We start from the raw sequence: 18,312 nt of genomic DNA on the forward strand, positions 1-18,312 counted from the left end.
AGCTTGTATACAGAAAGCTGATTTATGCCCAAATAAAGGGCATTGCAATAATCCAACCTTGATAAGACCAACGTAATGACAACCGATTTCTGCAAATCAAAAGGAATAAAAAGCAGAACCTTCCTCAGACTTCTCAGCAGAATGAAACAGGATGAGGTCAATTTATTAATCTGGTCTGTGAACGACAGATTCGTGTCAAACATTGCCCCTAAATTCCTGACTTTTGGTACTGCCAAAGGGGGAGGACTCATAGTCTGGGGCCACCAAGATTGATTACAAAAATAGGTGTCCTTCCTGAAGAGGAGAACCTCTGTTTTTTCCGAGTTCAACTTGAGGCAATTGCCACTCATCCAGCTAACAATTGCACACATGCATCTGTTAAAGCTGTCAGCGAGCTTGTCAGTATTGCTGGAGATCGACACTTCAAGTTGAAAGTTGTCGGCATATGCCAGTATGCAAAGCCAAAGGAATAAATCCACTAAGCTAAGGGAGCCACGTATATGTTGAAAAGTGTTGGACTCAGTGAATACCCCTGGGGGACACCACAAAGCAGGGAGAAAGATTTTGAGATGAACAGACCAAGGGCTTAGCCACCAATTTTCGCTAGACTCTCCAACAGGAATGCATGACTCACGGTGTCAAAGGCTGCAGATAGGTGCAAGAGGACCACCTCAGCCCTCCCTCCGTTGATCATGATGTGTCTTATCTCTTCAGTAACTACACCCAGAGCTGACTCGGTGCTGTAACTTGATCTGAAGCCAAACTTTAATTCACCCAGAATCTCATTTTTATCTAAATACTCAGAGAGTGTGGTTTACATGCTTTTCAAGGATCTTTGCCGGAAAAGGTAATCGCAAGATGGTTTTTTACTACTTGGGGTTGAGAGAGGGTTTTATTTTTAAGTAGTGGAAGAATGGAAGCTTTTTTTCATTCTGTAGAAATGATCTCTGCATGAATAATGATATTTAAAAGTGGTTAGAGCCATAGCTACCTTTTCGGCTAGGTCATGTAATACTTTAAGCGGGAAGGGGTCTGAAGGGGCTCCTGATTTAGTATGATTGATTAATTCTAGCGCTTGGTCAATCATCAAAGGTGGAAAGTTACAGAGCTCACTGTTTTTGAGGCTCAAGGAGGCAGTGTCAACACTTGGAACACTAAAAGAGCGGGTTGAATCAAATTGTTTATATACTGCTTCAACTTTATTTTTGAAGGATTCTGCCAGCTTATCACAAAATGGCATTATTGCATTTAGTGAATGCCAACTTTCACTTGGGAGCATTTAGGAATGTTGAGTTTGGGGTCTAAAGAATTGTAATTTAAAACCCTCCTTAATGGTAGAGTCGCATTTTAAGTCACAATTCTGAAAATGCTACTGAAAGCAAGTTGTGTTATTAGAGAGAACAGTCCCTATCAACGAAGATTGTTGCAACAACTACATCTTGACTCCATACTCTGACTCATGACTTATGTGGAGCATAAGATGTTTTTTCTACTGTGACTACTGTAACTTATGTATCAGCAAAAATCACTTTGCAGCTCTATGCCTGAGGTCTGGAAATCGGCAGATTTCCAGTGCCCCGTCACTTCCTGCTCATTGCATCAGATTATATGCTGGTTCATGTTAATCTATTGTGTAAATAAATGTAATATTTTCCAATTAGACAGTAACATGCCCAACTCTGATTGTAGCTTTGTGGTTCTGATTGCATATCTTCGTTGATAGGGACCGTTGTCTCTAATAACCTACTCCTACCCTTGGTCCCTTCTGACTTTCAGGGTTCTCTTGTCCTTTGTTCACATACTTTTAGCAACTTGGCATTTTCTTGTCCTAAGCATTTAGTCCCTGCATCCTGGGTCATGTGACTAGGTGTAGCTGGCAGTTGGTCTTTGTGTTTTACTCCCAGACAGTGAGACAAAGGAGAATAGGTGTTGGAAGATGGGCCATCTCTAACTTTGTGAGAGGGAGACGCTGTCACCTACCACACTTGCACATCACAAAGGCCCTGTCTGAGCACACACACAAAGGGTTTGACAATATTCTTTTGTGACCTCAGACAAGCTGGGGCCAGAGCATGGAGGAAGGAGATTCCAAGAACCTCTTGGGTGGAAAGCTCCAGAACATTCGCCTGCTTCAAAGTGGGTACCAGATTAAATATTGTACACTCAGACCCTACTCTTCAGTACACCTCTGGACCTATGGAAGACTCAGCAGGACTGCTTTGCTGCTCTGCCATTAGGACTGCTACTCGGTCGCCCTGCTGCTTTGCAACCTGAGTGAAGTGGCCTGGACCTGGACCAGAGTGACTCCACGGGCTAGTTGACTGTCTTCGTAATCAGAGCCTCAGGGGTTAAAAAAGCTCCAACCCCCTTGAACCCAGCACCTGTCTGCTGTGAGTCCTACCTCTCAAATGACACCACTCCAGTCCTGGACCCTTGGAAGTGGGCCGGAAGGTGCTCTGCTGCTTATCTGTGATCCTGTGAGCAGAAAAGATGCAGCACAGCGCATCTCCCAGCATCCGCATCAGAACACCTGCTGCTCAATGCATCCTTGATGCAGGTCCAAGCATCAAAGCCCACAGCTTCATCGGAACTGCCGCTGTGGGACTTTTCTCGATGCATTCCTTCCCATCGCAATCCCCTTGTCCAAAGCATCCTTGACGACTATGCATGACTTCCACCACAGCCCACAACTTCCTCAAAACCACTGCTGCACAATGCATCCTTGACGCAGGACTTTCATTGCAAACCACTCATCCATAGCTTCGTTGACAATGATGCAGCGCTCGATTTCGCTGCCCCGCAGGTTCCTCAGAACCGCCGCTGTGCAAAGCATCTTTGACGCGAGATCTCACAGTGCTCAGTAAACCAGAATTTAAGGTACTTTGCTCAGCAGGCCTAACTTGGTCCCTTTATTTGGCCCGCACTCCATCGCTGTCAGCCTGAACTTGGGACTTTTGTCCCGGTCCAGCGCGACCGGCTAACCAAAGTTAGTGCTTTGTGCTTTCTAGGCACTTATTTTACTTAAACCTTTAAAATTGCATATCTCTGGTTCTACTCATTGTATTTCTGTCGTTCTGGGCTCAAATAATTTATTACATTTTACTCTACTTTTTTAATTGGTGTGGGATGTTTCATGTGTTGTGTTTTAACTTTATTACTGTTAGAAGTGCAGTAAAAATACTTTACCCATTGCCTCTAGGTTGAGCCTGACTGCTTCTTTTCTAAGCTACTAGAGGGGAGAGCACAGGTTAATTTGGGGTTTGCTTCTGTCTCACCCTGACAGAGATTGTGGTTGCTGCTTGAGTATGGTTTCACCCCGCTCAACCTGTAAGCCAGTTTCCTACAATACTCCTCTATCAAAGCTGAAGATATGTTAAGTATTATTGGCATACACTACAAGAGTGTTTCTGAATGGCTAGAGGTGTAATGTCAATGAAAAGAGAAAAAGACGATTCCAGTTGACTCTGCAGTTTACGGGAAAATGCGCAGAATTTATAGATGCAGTAATCACATCTTGATATCAGTCCAGAAGAATAATCTCAACAGGGCTAGAGTTTTTCCAGTTACAGAAATTGTTTCCGAACATTCAAACAGGTGTGAGTTGTCAATGTTGTTCAATACCACAGAAAGATCTCTAACAGTATACGGACAATGACACAGCCAGGGACAATGACACTGTCCTAAGGTTGTCTAGGGCCTCGATAAGGACCATTTTTGTACTGTGATGTGGGCACAAACCTGACGTAGGTCATAGTTTGCGAGAATTCACAGCAGTCACTTAGTTTCTTAGACACATAAACCTTGTAAACGTTTTGCGCCAACGGGAAAAAGAGAAATTAAGTGATAGAAAAAAGAATCTGAGGAATTGGTATTTGGTTTATTTAACATCCGAGGCACCTGAGGGTATTTGAAATCATAAAAAACCATGCTCTAACAAATGCAAACATTGAGTTGCCATTTGAAAGGGTCTAAGACTTCTCTCTTCATATAGTGCCAAATTAAACTATACATTCAGAGGTGGAACGCATCGTTCTGGCGTTGAGGGCAAGTGATTAAAATGAGTTTTGCCTGCTTTTCAGTTATGTCCTGGGCATGCGTCCTCTCTTCGACAGCCTAAGACAAATCGACCTAGATATCCAACGTTTCCTGTGGGATGAAGCCATGTCTAGTGTTAAGCTTGCAGCCAAGTTCAACTAGTCTTAGACTTCCGCATATTGAGTCATATCAAAGTGCCCAACAGTTACCTATCAATTATATACTTCGGCACAATCACCTTTTTGAGATCGACTGGAGCTTGCCGCCGTCCTGGAAAATTATGGAACTCCTGATTTACAGATTGTGGCTTTGCTCTTTCCAGGGGACTTGACCCTAAGATGAGATTACTACTGACATCCTGGTTCACTGTTCATAAAAGTCATAAAGATAGACCCTACCAGCAATTAGAGAATTCACTTGGGAATAATGCCAACATAGAATAGGGGGCGACCCGTTAGCTGGAGAAAGTAGGCGGATCAAGGGATCTTACATTTGTGGAGCTGACACAATATATTCTTGGTGATAATGAGAAGTAGATATACTGACAACTGAAGTACTGCCTTACACATGTGTTGGTACTCACACCACCTCAACCTTTTCACCTATACACAAGTACATTAATTTGTGAGGTGGTCGGAGAGGAACCGTTACAGGCCTACAAAACACCCTAATCACTGAATTACGTTCTATTTCCGCATTGAATGCCCTGTGCACCCAGTGTTAAGTTAACCTTTCATCAGAATACACACAAGAAGACTGGTCTAAATGGATAGACTTTCAGGATGAGGGATTGAGAAAGTCACAGCTGAAGTTCAGGTACTTTAATGTTATTGGGCACCCTCACACCTAGTCAAGTAAGGACTAAGTTGCAACTCTCGCTGTTGGAGATGTGATCAAGAAGATGGTCCATTATGCTATATCCTTCTGGGCATTCCCATTACTCATACCCTACTAGTTAGAGATATGGGATACATCGAGAAAAGATCGTCTTCTACCCCTCAATCCATCTATGGAATGATATATAAGAAAGCGAAGAAGCGTCTCCCTCGTGGTGTAGATGGGTGGCCACTTCACTTATTGTGAACAAACTGTGCATATTAAGATAGTGGAAAAGTATAGCGACTCCTACACTTTAAAAAAGGCAGACAGAATTTGGTCACCTTCCCTCATCTTGGAAGAGAACCTACAGGGTGCCAGATACTATGGAGCTATTAAAAAAAATAAGCCTCCCACCCAAACAAATAGGGACATATTTGAGCAATGCCCTACCAACCGATCCCATTGTAAAAGTATTGACACGCATGTCATTTCATAAGATCCATACCCATAAGCATTAGGATTGAATGAATGTCCATATATGTAAGTGTAAAGCTGAATGTGAATTTATGTGCCTTCATTTTCTCTTTAGCACACTCTAACTGTGTTAAGTGCGAGATATTGCAATTTCTACTTAGGTTTAGTTGTTATTTTATTTTATTTTTTTGTTAATTGGTATCTGCATCTGTTTAAAGCAACCGGCCTACTGAAATATGTCACTGGTGATATATTTATATCTATTGTGCTATGACTGGAAATGGGTACTGCAGATCATCATAGGACTTGTTAATTTTGATTTTCATCAAAATGAAGCCTCTGTAGTCGTATCGAAAATAGCTATTAAATATTGATTCTGGGAGACGGTTGGTCCCAGTTTTGTGAGAACCGCTGTTGGACAGGATTCAGAAAGGATTCCCAGTTTAAGGTTAAATAAAGCAGTAGTAGTAGTTACTTTATTCGATCAATCATTCACATAAGGACCGTTTGACCCGGGCGTCGCCGTTGTATGCGCCTCAGCGGTTGGGCTCCCTGTGGACCTCGAAGGGCTTCGAGAAGTGGGACACGATTGGCATCAGTAAAGTTGGGGACCTCTGGACGAGAGGGGGATTTAAAACATTCGAGATGCTGCAGACGGAGTTTCAGCTGCAGGGCAGTGAATACTTTCGGTACTTGCAGGTCCGTCATGCGCTGGGCTCCGTCTTCCCAGACGCCGCCTCCATCCCGGAGTCATCCCCCCTGGAGGATAGAGTGCTGGATGGCCACGTTCCGGATAGCACGATTTCCCTCATTTACAAAAAATTGATTAATGACCGCTCGGGCCTGCTGACCGGCCTCCGTGAGGCGTGGGTTGCCGACGGGCTGGAGTTGGACGACGAAGACTGGATTTCCGCGGTGGCCTCTCCGAAGGAGGTGGCCATACCGGCTCGCCTTCGCTTCGTCCAGCTTAAGATACTCCACCGGGTTTACATGACGGGGCCAAGGCTTCTGCGTATGGGTTATGCTGGAGATGGGTTGTGTAAGCGTGGGTGTGGTGCTTTGGCGACTTTTTTGCATATTTTGTGGGAATGCCCGAAGGTGGAGCGATTTTGGCGTGGTGTGCATGAGGTCCTGCGTCTGGTTACGCATGTCGCACTGTTGCCTGAAGCGAGGAGATGCTTGCTGAATGTGTGGGAACCAACTGATTACTCGGTTCCGCAGACGCGATGGGTGACTCTGGGATACATGATAGCTAAGCGTGACATCGCTCAACTGTGGGGATCCCAGCGGCCCCCGGCGGTGTCGGCCTGGCAAGAAAATATGGATTGGTGCATGTTCCGAGAAAAGGTGGTGTATGTGGCGAGGGGCAAGCCTGGGGCGTGGGTGAAAATATGGGGCCCCTGGAACGCCTACCGCGGGGGTATCTGCGAGCTACCACTGCTGCCGGCTGCCTCACCGGCTCCGTCCCCCTAGTTGACCCCCTCCCCCAGCCCCGGGCACAGAGTTCCCCCAGTCCTGGACCTGTTTCCCTTCCCCCTCCTCAGATTCCTGTGGATGGTCGGGGTCCCTCATTCGAGGAGCACGTGTGATTACCTTCGATTGCGGCTTGCCTTGCGGGTGTGTTTTTTCTATGTTGTTGCGTGTGTATAAAATGAAACCGTATTGTGGGCTTAGAGTCATGTGGCCCACGTCGTTGATGTCTCTTGATTTGCTTCTCTGTAACGCCAAGTGCCCTGTTGTAAGTTTGTCATGTGCTCCTGTCACTCTAGCGGCCGGCCGGAAGGTTGTAGGCCCATACATGTATATACTTGAGATTGCAATAAACGGTTTCAAAAAAAAAAAAAAAAATCATTCACATAAAATATACACAACATACTTCCATAAAAATATATTAAATACTAATAAAAAATATAAAATAGACATCATAAATACATCATAATTATAAAAAATAGACATAGTATAAAAACATCATACTCATCAGTACAAAATATTGATAAAAGCAACATCATTTAGTCCTAGGGGCAAAGTGGCTTATAAACCCTTGACCTAATCCATCCACTTGTATTGAGCTCAATTTATAGTATCTATAGCATTCATAAAGAGCACAAATGTTGTTACCATACTACACAATAGTGGATAAGATTTTTGTCCGAATACACCAGGCGCAAGTATCGTGTTAATGTAAAACTAGCCATTTAGTGGTATCAGATCTGAACACTCGCAGAGCTTCTTCTGACCGTGTAAATGATAAAAGTTGACAGAAGTTGTCACTGCAACTGTGGCACTGTCTAACCTGTGCCAGCGTGGTCCCTGCTGCTGCAAAGAAGTATTCTATGAACCTGCGGTGCCCGCCTTGGAGCATTCTGCTGACCTGAATGAGTGACTAATGTGCAGAATGGGCTATTCTACTCTTACAATCAAGCTGCAGCTCAAGTCAATAGGTGCTGGAGAACAGATTGGTGGCTGGGGAACTAACTGTACATACAATTGGACTTAGCAGTCTGTGTCTCCAAAGTGCCTCAAAGCTGTCCTGTTGCCACCTGAGACCTACCGCTTGATGGAGGACTTGTCATTGCCCCATCCTAGGGTTTCAACTGCCACCAAGACTCACCATACGCGAGGACAAATTTCTGCTGCACTCACAAGGCATAACTGCTGCTGATGCGAACTAATCCTGGAAGCGAGCCCCATCCTAAGGCTACCTCCTACCTCCATTGTCTTCAGGATATACCAGAGCGGTGTGTGCCCACTCGGCCCGAGCGGGGTGGCTGTGTGACTCGATCGTTGCCCAGCATTCCTCTGGTGAGCACAGGCTGTGAGCCAAAGCCCCACTAAAGCCCACCACCTTCTAGAGAACAGTTGGGAGATTGATTGGCTGATTCATCCCCGGAGACTTACTGCTATAGGATGGGTTTGTGTTTAATGCCATAGAATGAGTAAATGTTGATGCATTCATTATTATGCCATGAGGCCCTAGACTTCAAGTAAGGGGAAGGATCGAGTGAGAGGGGGGACAGCCTTCTAGCATAATAGACACACACCTGTATATCTGGTATCTGTTACCCTTTTTATTGAGCCTTAGAGTGTAATAAAGTAGCATTCTTTATGGAAAGTAAAGCACTGTGCTAGACAATTACATTATTGCACTGTTGGGTGGTCATTGAGTTCTGAGCCTACCTTACCCCCTCACTAACCTCCCTAGAAAGGGTGTGACTGCTCACCAACACTACCACTGAGAGACAAGTGCTGAAGGGGTTGTACTTGTCCCAGTTTTGCAGAGCCATAGTTGGACGGACTGCAGGACAGTAGAAGCAAACAATCCCATCCATTCTATGGCTGTGGCCATTAGTCCTTGACTGCTCCTTGTCCCTGTGAATGGGGTCTAACTGCATTAACATTAAAAAATGCTTTGATTACGTACCTATGTAGCTTGACATTTGAAACAGTCTGGGTAGATAGTACATAGGGAGGAATTGTTAAAGAGTGAGGTGAGGCAGGGTAGGATACTAGTTGATAGAGCAAATAATTTGATGCCAGCTGAAAGGGAAAAATATTAATTTATTAGTAGCTGTAGTAGAAATAGTAGTCGTTTATATATCACTACTAGCTTCTTGGGGCAGGGCATCCTGGTCGTTAACTGGTCAAACCAAGCAAGACTACAGCAAACTAAATAGCACTGCAGATTATAAAAAGGTCTCACATTTTTAACTTAACCTCTGATGGTTGGGTGCTCTTCTAACGTCATGAAGAAAGGTATTCCAGTTTTGTAAGTCCAGGGCAGAAAAACAATGATTACCTGTCCTGGCATTGGGGATTTGTGGAGTATAGAGCAGGTAGGTGGCAGAGGATGTGAGGGTTGATGCTGGGCCACAGGGAGGAAAAGGTCCCTCATGAGTTTAGGCCCTGCATTGTAATATGAATGCTGTGCCTAACTTAGATTTTTAAAAAAAAATAATGTGTTTCCTAATGGGCTCTAATGGAAGGTGGTAAGATCGGAGCAATTGTGCGATCATTTACTTGAGCCAAGCGTTAATCTGATTGCTGAATTTTAAATGACGTGCAATTACATTAGTTAAGCTTTTCCTTGACACCAAGTACAACTCTACAGTTGTTTTCTTGTAAGCTGGAGCGAGTAAGGGCAAGAACTTAGACTATACCTTTAACAAAAGAAAACACACTAGCACCAATGTATTGTTATATTCCCTAAAAAACTTAGGTTGGTGTTGAAAATTACTCACATATTATGAGCACTACCTACTGACAAGGAAAGGGGCCAAGATCAGTGGGTGACCAAGCATCAGACCACGTCAAAGAAGTGTTAGGGAAAATAAGTATCTCAGTTTTGTTGAAGTTCAAGCAGAGAGTATTGGAGTCCATCCATGTGTCAGTAACACTAATTCAGTCTTAAATTACTGTTACTGCATAACCGCATCTCCAGTGAGTCAAATGATCAATTTAGTGTCGTCAGTATAGGCTTCAAAAACGTAGTCCAGTCAGCCAAAAATATATGATCAAACATGCACGGTACATTAATATTAAACCCTGTGGGACTAAGAGCTGACACCCTGGGGCACACCACATATGATAGATTTAGCATTTGCCAAAAAAGACGTAAGGAGATGATTTTGGCTGGACAAAAAAAGCCAATCCATTCTAAGGCAGGTCTCCCATGCTCTCCCCTCAAAAATGGACATGGAGGATGGTATGGGAGACTGTGTTGAAAGCAGCAGACAATTGGAGAAATACAACCGCTGCTGTACCACTCTCATCCATAGTGTATCTGATTTCATTAAGGACAACCACCAAGTCCACCTCTGTACCATGACTAGGCCAGAAACCTGCTTGAGCTGTATCAATTCTATTTAGTGAATGTTGAGAGTTGGTCCTTGAACACATTCACTTTAGTAATCTTGGATGAAAGTTCGATTAACCTGTAGGTCACCAGTACAGATGGGCCTACTCTCCAGTCTGTTTCCAATCAGAGGGGTCCATTCCTTCAGTCGAAGAAATATTACATTAGGCTGTTGATGGTGGTTTCATCAATGAGCTAAAGCTTTTAAGTATTTTCACGGTATGGTGGGTGTCTGAATAGATTTTGCTGGTCAATATTTGAATGGTTGGAAATTGATGAAGAAAACGTTTTCAGCAAGAATTCGGTTTTATCATGAATGATAGAGGGCTGATCACTCAAGTCTTCAGAAGTTCTCCATAAGGTAGAATTGGCTCTTGAAGAAGTGAAAGTGTTTAAGATTCTAAAAATCTCGTTAGTGTAATTAGAGACAGAGGAAATTGTAGTTTGATAATAGGCCTCTTGTGGATTTTATTCAATATTTATGGAGTTTTATTATTCGAATGGAATTCATAACATTTGCAGGCCTGTTTTTCTTTTGTCTGTTCTTACGAGAGCAGGTAGGCGAAGGATATTGCTCGTTGAAAATGTAAGGATTTATTAGATGAAAAAGTAATGTGTTCATTGGGCAATGGCCTTAAAATAACCAATAAGCCAGTGCCACCCTCTATAACATTGCCAATCATTGGGCAGACAGTAGTCTACAAGATAGGGCAGGTGTCAATGAACTGGGAAATATTGTAACTGATTATTTTTGAAGCTCAAATGTAAATCACGCAGTTGTATAAAATGGACTGAAAACACATAGGCAAAAGTAGTTGCACAAATAGTTCAATAAAGTTACCTAATACATTTTGGGGCTGATAAATTAGCATACATTTTATAGTAGCAGGAGAGAAGAGGCCAAGAAGAAGCATTTAGATCCCTGCTTCCAAAAACAGTGGACAAGAAATGACAGAAATATTTGTCTCCTTACCTACTCTGTCTACATTTGTGATTAGGTGCAACAGGTTCACGGATTTCTGGAGCCAATTCAGCCACATGTCGATGACTAAGCGGATATTTAGATTCGGGTCAATAATGAGACCATGACATTCCAACCTGTATTTGGAAAGTGACCTTGAGTCAATTTGCATGCAGGATAACTCTGCATAAGAAGCAATGTGCAGCGAGAGGACTAGAGACAGAGGGCCTGAGTTAGACTTTAGTAAGTGAGATACTTAGTCACAAACGTGGCGGAAATGGTATACTCCATCACAAACGTGACGGATATCTAGATTCGGGTCAATAATGAGACCATGACATTCCAACCTGTATTTGCAAAGCGACCTTGAGTCAATTAGCATGCAGGATAACTCCGCATAAGAAGCAATATGCAGTGCAGCGAGAGGCCTAGAGACAGAGGGCCTGAGTTAGACTTTAGTGGATGAGATACTCAGTCACAAACGTGATGGATATCTATTTGGCCGTATTACAAGTGCAATTGAATGTAATACACTTGTGAAACTGCAGACCTGATATCCGTCATATTTTGTGACGGAGTAGCCCCTCCAGCAATCTCTAAACCTGGCCCAAGTGCAACAAGGAGGCGTCTAATATGCATAAGCACTTAATGTATCTAAAATAACCGTCTCTCCGTTGTAGACCTAGTAGTGGCAAAGAAGAAGCCGAAATGTAGTCTATATGCTCTACCCAAAACCAAGAGACGTGCCTGCTTTGGCAACGTAACAACAAGATACTGGCATGGGTTGAGATCATTGTTAAGGTGCCAGTGCTTTCACATTCAATTAGAATGATGAAAATGGAGCCCAGAATCTTCCATGTACTGCTAGAATAGTGCAACCACTAGAAAAGAAAAAGAAAAGCAATTTAAATGTATGAACCCATGAAAGCAACAACTGACGCTCAAAGGCACAATAATTTACAAAACTCTCTAAGACAACAAATCACAATTGTGGCCAAACTCTCGAAATTGCAAGGCTAATAATGAATATGTACAAATAAAATATAAAACCCCCTTCACTGCTGTTGTGGCAGGGCCACCATTAGTTACATGGTGGAGAAATTGTCAGTTGGTTAGTTGGGGTGCAAAGTGGGTTGGCATTCCAATGGATAGGGATGAGTTCTGTCAGAGAGGCCGAGGTAAAGCGATCAGGTCGATCAGTGTGCAAAAAGGGAAAGGAGCCGGAGGGTGAGCATCAAGTAGGTTGGTGAGTGCGTTTCTAATGGTAGAGATTTTGTTTGTAAAGCAGAACACATACTCCCTGATGGCAGCCCTCTGGCAGGAGTAAAGGGGTCCCATAAACCCCCCAGACATCCCCTTCAAAAGTTCTGGCGGGTTGCCGCCTGCACTGTAAAAACACGGAGTGGCTGAAAAGCAGCCGCTCTGATTTTCACCTAAATACGCTGCCATGAGAGCAGCACGAGTTCGCGGCTGCCCTAGGGGCAGCGCAATAATCGTAATGGGGCGCATTTTCACTGTTTGCACCCGCCGCACCTTTTCAATGGTGCACCCAGTGCAAACAATGAAAATGCTCTTTATGTGTAATGTGGCCCCTCGTGGGTATTCTTTAGTTATCTATCTGTTTGGGGCTATTCCTATCTCTCAGTGCCACAAGGCCACTTAAGTGGAAAACGTTACACAACACACACCTTAACATAACAAAAATGTAAATGTTTGGGTGTGCAGGTTTATTGCCACTTTCAAGTTGACAAAAATAATTATGTTTAATGCTTGTAGTAATGAAAATCAAGATGTATATAAAATGTGAAGTTTTTAAATTGATATAAGCAAAAATCTCTTTGTATCTAAGTTCCTGATTTATAGCTTGGCGGACGAGTTACTCCGTCACAAACATCCTCCTAATTACAACTGCATTATATCCTTTGACACTTGTAATTAGGGAGATGAGATATCCAACACATTTGTGACAGAGCGACTCATCCACCAAACTCTGAGTCAGCCTCTAAATGTTTGTAATGTCTCTGTCATATTGCTAAACATTTGCAATTCATGTATTAGACAAACAAATTGCAATGCATGTATTTTGGAATTGCGTGTTTTTGCTACTACGGACTGTCGTACCATATACTTTCTTTTCAGAAAATGCCAAAAGATACTTGGAAAAAATATGAAACTCTGGGAAGACGAAGTTTACAGATTCAAGAAAATTGGTCAACTCAAAGTTAGTGACAACATGCTTGTATTGAAATGAATTATGTACTTCTCTTCTGTAGCTACACTAAGAGACAAAGGCCAGTATGCTTGCTAAAGAATTGGTTATTGCATGAAAGCGGTGGGATATTGGTAGGTTGATAAAATCTGTTTAATTGCCTATTTATAATTTGCGTTTGCACTTCTGTAACAAATAAGTTGTAAAGTGTGGACTACAGGAATACAAGTAATAGTTAGAGAGAAGAAGCTAAAAGCATAAGGCAAACTGAAAGCACTAGGCAAAGAGTTTGAGGATTAATTCAGGAGAGCCGAACAGATGGATTTTTAGAAACATTCTGAAGGTTAGCAGATCTAATTGAGTTATGAGTTAAGGAGGAAGAGAGTTCCAAAACCTAGGATTGGTGCCAAAGAATAATTGTTTTTGAGCTAAGGACTTGCCCAAGGCTGGTGTTTGTAGGAAGAGATAGTTCTTGCTCTTGGGACCTCTGTGTGTGAGATCAGCTGAGTTGTGGCATGGAGGACCGCCTTGATGAAGGCAAGAGAAGATGGGGGGAACTCCAGCAAGAATAGAATTGCCATAGTTCATGCAAGACCTGATTAATTTGTGGGCAACCTTTCTGAGATGATCGGCGTTAGGACCTTTTTTATAATCTTCAGGGTGTGAAGTATGGAATTTGTGGGTTGGTCCAGTGTTGAAGCAGGGGGGCAGACTTTTCATTCATGAGTCTGGAGCCACTCAGGTAGGAGGTAAGTTATATATTTCATATTTGGCTTTTTAAGTTACAGCAATAGCCATTAGATCTTGTCAGGGTTCCATCCTCGCTTCAATTGGAACTCTCTCCTAGCTTCCACTCCAGCCCTTGCACCAACATTATAATACATAATTTACTTTTAGCATTCTGGTCACCAATTCAGAGATACAGGGAGTGGGGACTCACAGGATTCTCTACACTCCATTAGCAGTCATAGACACTCTGTGAAAGGTTAAGACACGAGGCTCACCCACATCTCATGTGAAAAAAAGACAACAATTTGATTGTGACTACCACTCCACAGAAGACCAAGATATGAAAGTCTTGCGGCCTGCTTGACCTTTTGAAGTACGCAGCACATGTAGTCATGGATGCCCATTCATGCAACAGCTATGGCACCAAGCCTAAGCTTCTTTCACAAAGGGCTTCCCCATCATCCCTAAGTCTATATTTTCAAGGTGCGAAACAAAATGGAAAGTTTACCTGTACATCACCTCAGCTAAAAATTCCCTTAACCAAACTCCAACATAAAATCTGTCGTCAGAACTACACTCCCGCACAATGTTTTCAGACATTCCTCTCACTTTATTAAACTACTCAGCACAACAAACTCTCACACCTCCATCTTTCAGAAGCAAAACACACACCTTCCTAAGAACAAATAGAGTTTTTTGATTTGTGATTTAGAGTCCGGGTGCTCTCAATAGTGAATCCCAAGGATTTTATGGAAAATGAGGTGATGGACAAGATGTTTTTAGAGGAGAGGTCATTTAGTAGAGCTTTGCCTATTTCATTTTTGTTGCTTGAGGTGATGAGGGAAAAGTTCTGTCTTTTGGGGATTGTGTAGGAGGAAATTGTTTGACGTACCCCATCAAATTTTTGAGAGGCAGGCCTTCATTGTTAGAATGTTCTTTAGGTAAATGTCTTCAAATATAGCTGTGTATTGTCAGCGTATTGGTGGATATCAACATCATACTCATCTAGAATATCGGAGTGAGTTTGAAGAAAGAGGTTATGTATAAGAGGTGCTAATATTGAACATTGGGACACACCACAGACCATGCTGGACATGAAGGAGCAGCTATTGCCATTTTTATTACCAGGTAATATGCTTAAGAAGGTGAGATGAGAACTGGGTTAGGATTTAAAAGCAAGGCCAGTTTTGTGCTACAATATATTCAGCAGTTTGGCCAATAGCTACTGAAGGGTTCAGTGGAGCCAGGATCCATGGGTCAGCCTTGTTGATGATATAGTAAATTTTGTGCTTGACCATCAAAGTTGCCATCTCTGTCCTGATGCCAAATTGCCAAGGAATGGGAAGAGTGATTTGATAACTTAATTGATCATTTGCGTGGAGACTCAGTGTTCCAAGGCTTCGCCAAACAATGCCAGTTTGTAATGTTTCTAGCTGATATCTCTTCTAGTGTGTAGCACTTATTATCGAACCATTATTGTAAAGCATTCGGTCCCTGCTGCCTGTTGCAGGCGATGTTCATGATAAAATAGAGCACGTTATTGAGATCACTATTGATGGGGAGTCACTTTTAAAGCGAGAAAGGTGTGAAAACTATACCTCTAAATTTGCAGCTGTAGTATACCATTGCATTTGGGACACACCTGCTCCAGTAGCTAAGGGCGTGATTTAGGTCTCGGCGGACGGGTTACTCCGTTACAACAGCGACAGATATCCCGTCTGCTGAAATATATCTCCCATAATATCCTATAGGATTTATAGTGAACGGAATATCAGTCAACGTTGTGATAGATTAACTTGTCCGCCGAGATCTAAGCCAGGCCCTTAGTGTAAAAACTGTTAGACCAGTTCCCTGCAAAATTGCTGAGTTGGAAAAAAATCTCATTAAGGTATTCTTGCTAATGGGAGACATATCCAGTATATCTCAGAGGTGCATGTCTTTTTGTGCTAAAAAGCATAGACTCTTAAGAATATAGGTTTACGTAGATGTTCTGTGTGAATTGCAGGCACCAACGCTGCATGCTATCAGGCTTAGGGTATCTGAAACCTCGTTCCTGAGTACTCCACTGTCTACACCATATCTGTGGAGCTTACATAGGGGTATATGTGTTTGACCTGCAAAGGGCAAAACAGAAGCAACCTCGACACTAGTGTGTGGATTGTTTCGAATGATTTTTCCTTTTGTTCTATTTTATTGCATAATTATTAAATATTAAAAAATACTGTGCATTTAGTTCAAGCAATTCACCAGTAGACAAATATGATTGAGGAGAATGATCAGATTGGCCTGAATTATAGATCTTCTTAGGTCTGTTTTCTTCTGTTGGTTTCTCAGTTTATTTATTTTGGAGTTTTTCAATATAAAAATATTGCTCACAGGGACCAGTTGATTGAGTGATCTACATAATGTGAGGATGATGTAATTACATTGAAAGCCTTGTTATAACATGATAATATTTGTTAACTGGAAATATTCACTGAGAATTAGTGGTTCTGAGATGAGAAGAACAAACGTACCTTAACCAGTTTGTTTCTTTATGTTAGTTGTATTTCATGCAGTGATTTTCTGAGTAGTTGGTTTGTCAATGTTTCCAAATTCTCGGAACTTTGGGTACCGAGCTAGGGAATTAAGGGATCATATCACAAGTCCCTGTGGTGTTGAGTACCAATATCAGTTGATTTGCCTTTTTTCACATTGACGGGATTGGTTTGTGTTTTGTAGGTGATGAAGACTAATAGAAGCCAATGTTGGTGAAGTAAACTGGCATGTTCTTTTTCATAGTTAGCCTTGTCAAGCCCAATAATGTTTTGTGTGTAGCTGAAGGAACAGATGATAGGTCTGTCTTCCGAGTTATTTTTCTCTGTACATAAACTCATGCCTCGGCGTTGCTTATTGTGTTGTACCTCTCTTAAACCCCATTTATTTTTCACTATATTCTGCTTATGGATGGATGGATGGATCCTGCACCACATAGCTTTCTCAGGCAGCCTTTACTTCGGTAACTTGATGTTAATGTCCTAGCTTCACAGTGATCATGTTACTGTGTGTGTTTCTGTGCAGTCTTGTGTGCTAAGCAAGCTGGTGATCTTGGGCCTTGTGAGCTCTTTAAAATAAATAAATAGTTTAAAGATTTGGAATTGGTAGGCACTTACATTCAGGATTTGGATGAATATCATGCTTCCCCTAACTAAATGTTTTAAAGCAACAAAACTATTTTAAAACTTAAAAGAACCCTCAGACCCTAGACTGGAGAATGAGCCAGAAAGTTATCGAAGTCAGTCCTTGTAAATTAGGTTCGATGTAAAAATGAAAACTGCAAGTAAACAAACTCTACCCAAAAGCATCTTGTCAAAAGATGACAGGAAAAACCTAAGTAGGTTATTTTCCCTATCAGAAAAGTGATATGAACTGCTAAAATATAAACGTTTTACTTAAAATCTTTCCCTGTGGTTACTGAACTGAGATTCAGTACCCAAATGAGGTCGCAGGCATACTGCTTATGAGTACTCTTTGACGTAAACATCCAGTCACCTGTAATCTGATTGCAGGCAGCCCCAAAACAGTTGCCAGACGTGCAACAATGCTTGTAAGCACGTTGAAGAATAAACCTACTTTCATCAATTGCATGATAGTTGGTCGACCTGGAGGCGAACTGTGGAAATAGTACTGAAGACCATGAGCCATGGATGGGGTGCCTACGCAAACATGCCCAAGACAAACAGGAGTGGAGGTCCTTTGTTGCTGCCCTACCCACCAGACGGCATAACGGGCAGTGGATAGGTCATTTGTTATATAGACAATAATACAGCAGCTAAGGTTACCACTTGGCATGTATTGTGCCGAAATTACTGATATTTTTATGTCAAGGTCGATAATTATAATGAGAAACTCAACAAGAAAAGCGTATTTTCTCCTTCTTAAGATATAAATTGAAATATCAACTAGAATAAGAAACCAATTTAAATATAGTTTAGAGCCGATTAAACAATGCCTTATTAATTATTGAAGCATACAGAAAAAGAATTGATATGAGAAAAAAGAATGCAGAGGATATTACACAAAATCATTAGTGCCCAGGTCCTGGTGCTTCCAACAGCGCAGAATGTGAACAAATGGCCATTGTTTCGCTTACAAAGATGGCATCCCTTGCAGCAGCATTGTTTTCTGTTTGCGCCAATATGTGTGGATTGTAGACACTACTCTTCCTTCTGCCAGTCCTATCTCTTCTTCACC

At 42.3% G+C, this 18,312-nt stretch overlaps 1 protein-coding gene across 1 annotated transcript in view; it reads left to right on the forward strand.

Moving 5' to 3' along the window:
- VPS41 (VPS41 subunit of HOPS complex) overlaps nt 1–18,312 on the forward strand; it is an 828,363-nt gene that overhangs the window by 547,756 nt on the left and 262,295 nt on the right. Inside the window, exon 16 of the mRNA XM_085607440.1 lies at nt 13,281–13,362. Coding sequence (XP_085463566.1) covers nt 13,281–13,362 — 82 coding nt within the window. The remainder of the gene's footprint in view (nt 1–13,280; nt 13,363–18,312) is intronic.

The sequence above is a fragment of the Triturus cristatus genome, chromosome 5_2 (genome assembly GCF_964204655.1).
Source record: "Triturus cristatus chromosome 5_2, aTriCri1.1, whole genome shotgun sequence".
Classification (NCBI taxonomy): domain Eukaryota; kingdom Metazoa; phylum Chordata; class Amphibia; order Caudata; family Salamandridae; genus Triturus; species Triturus cristatus.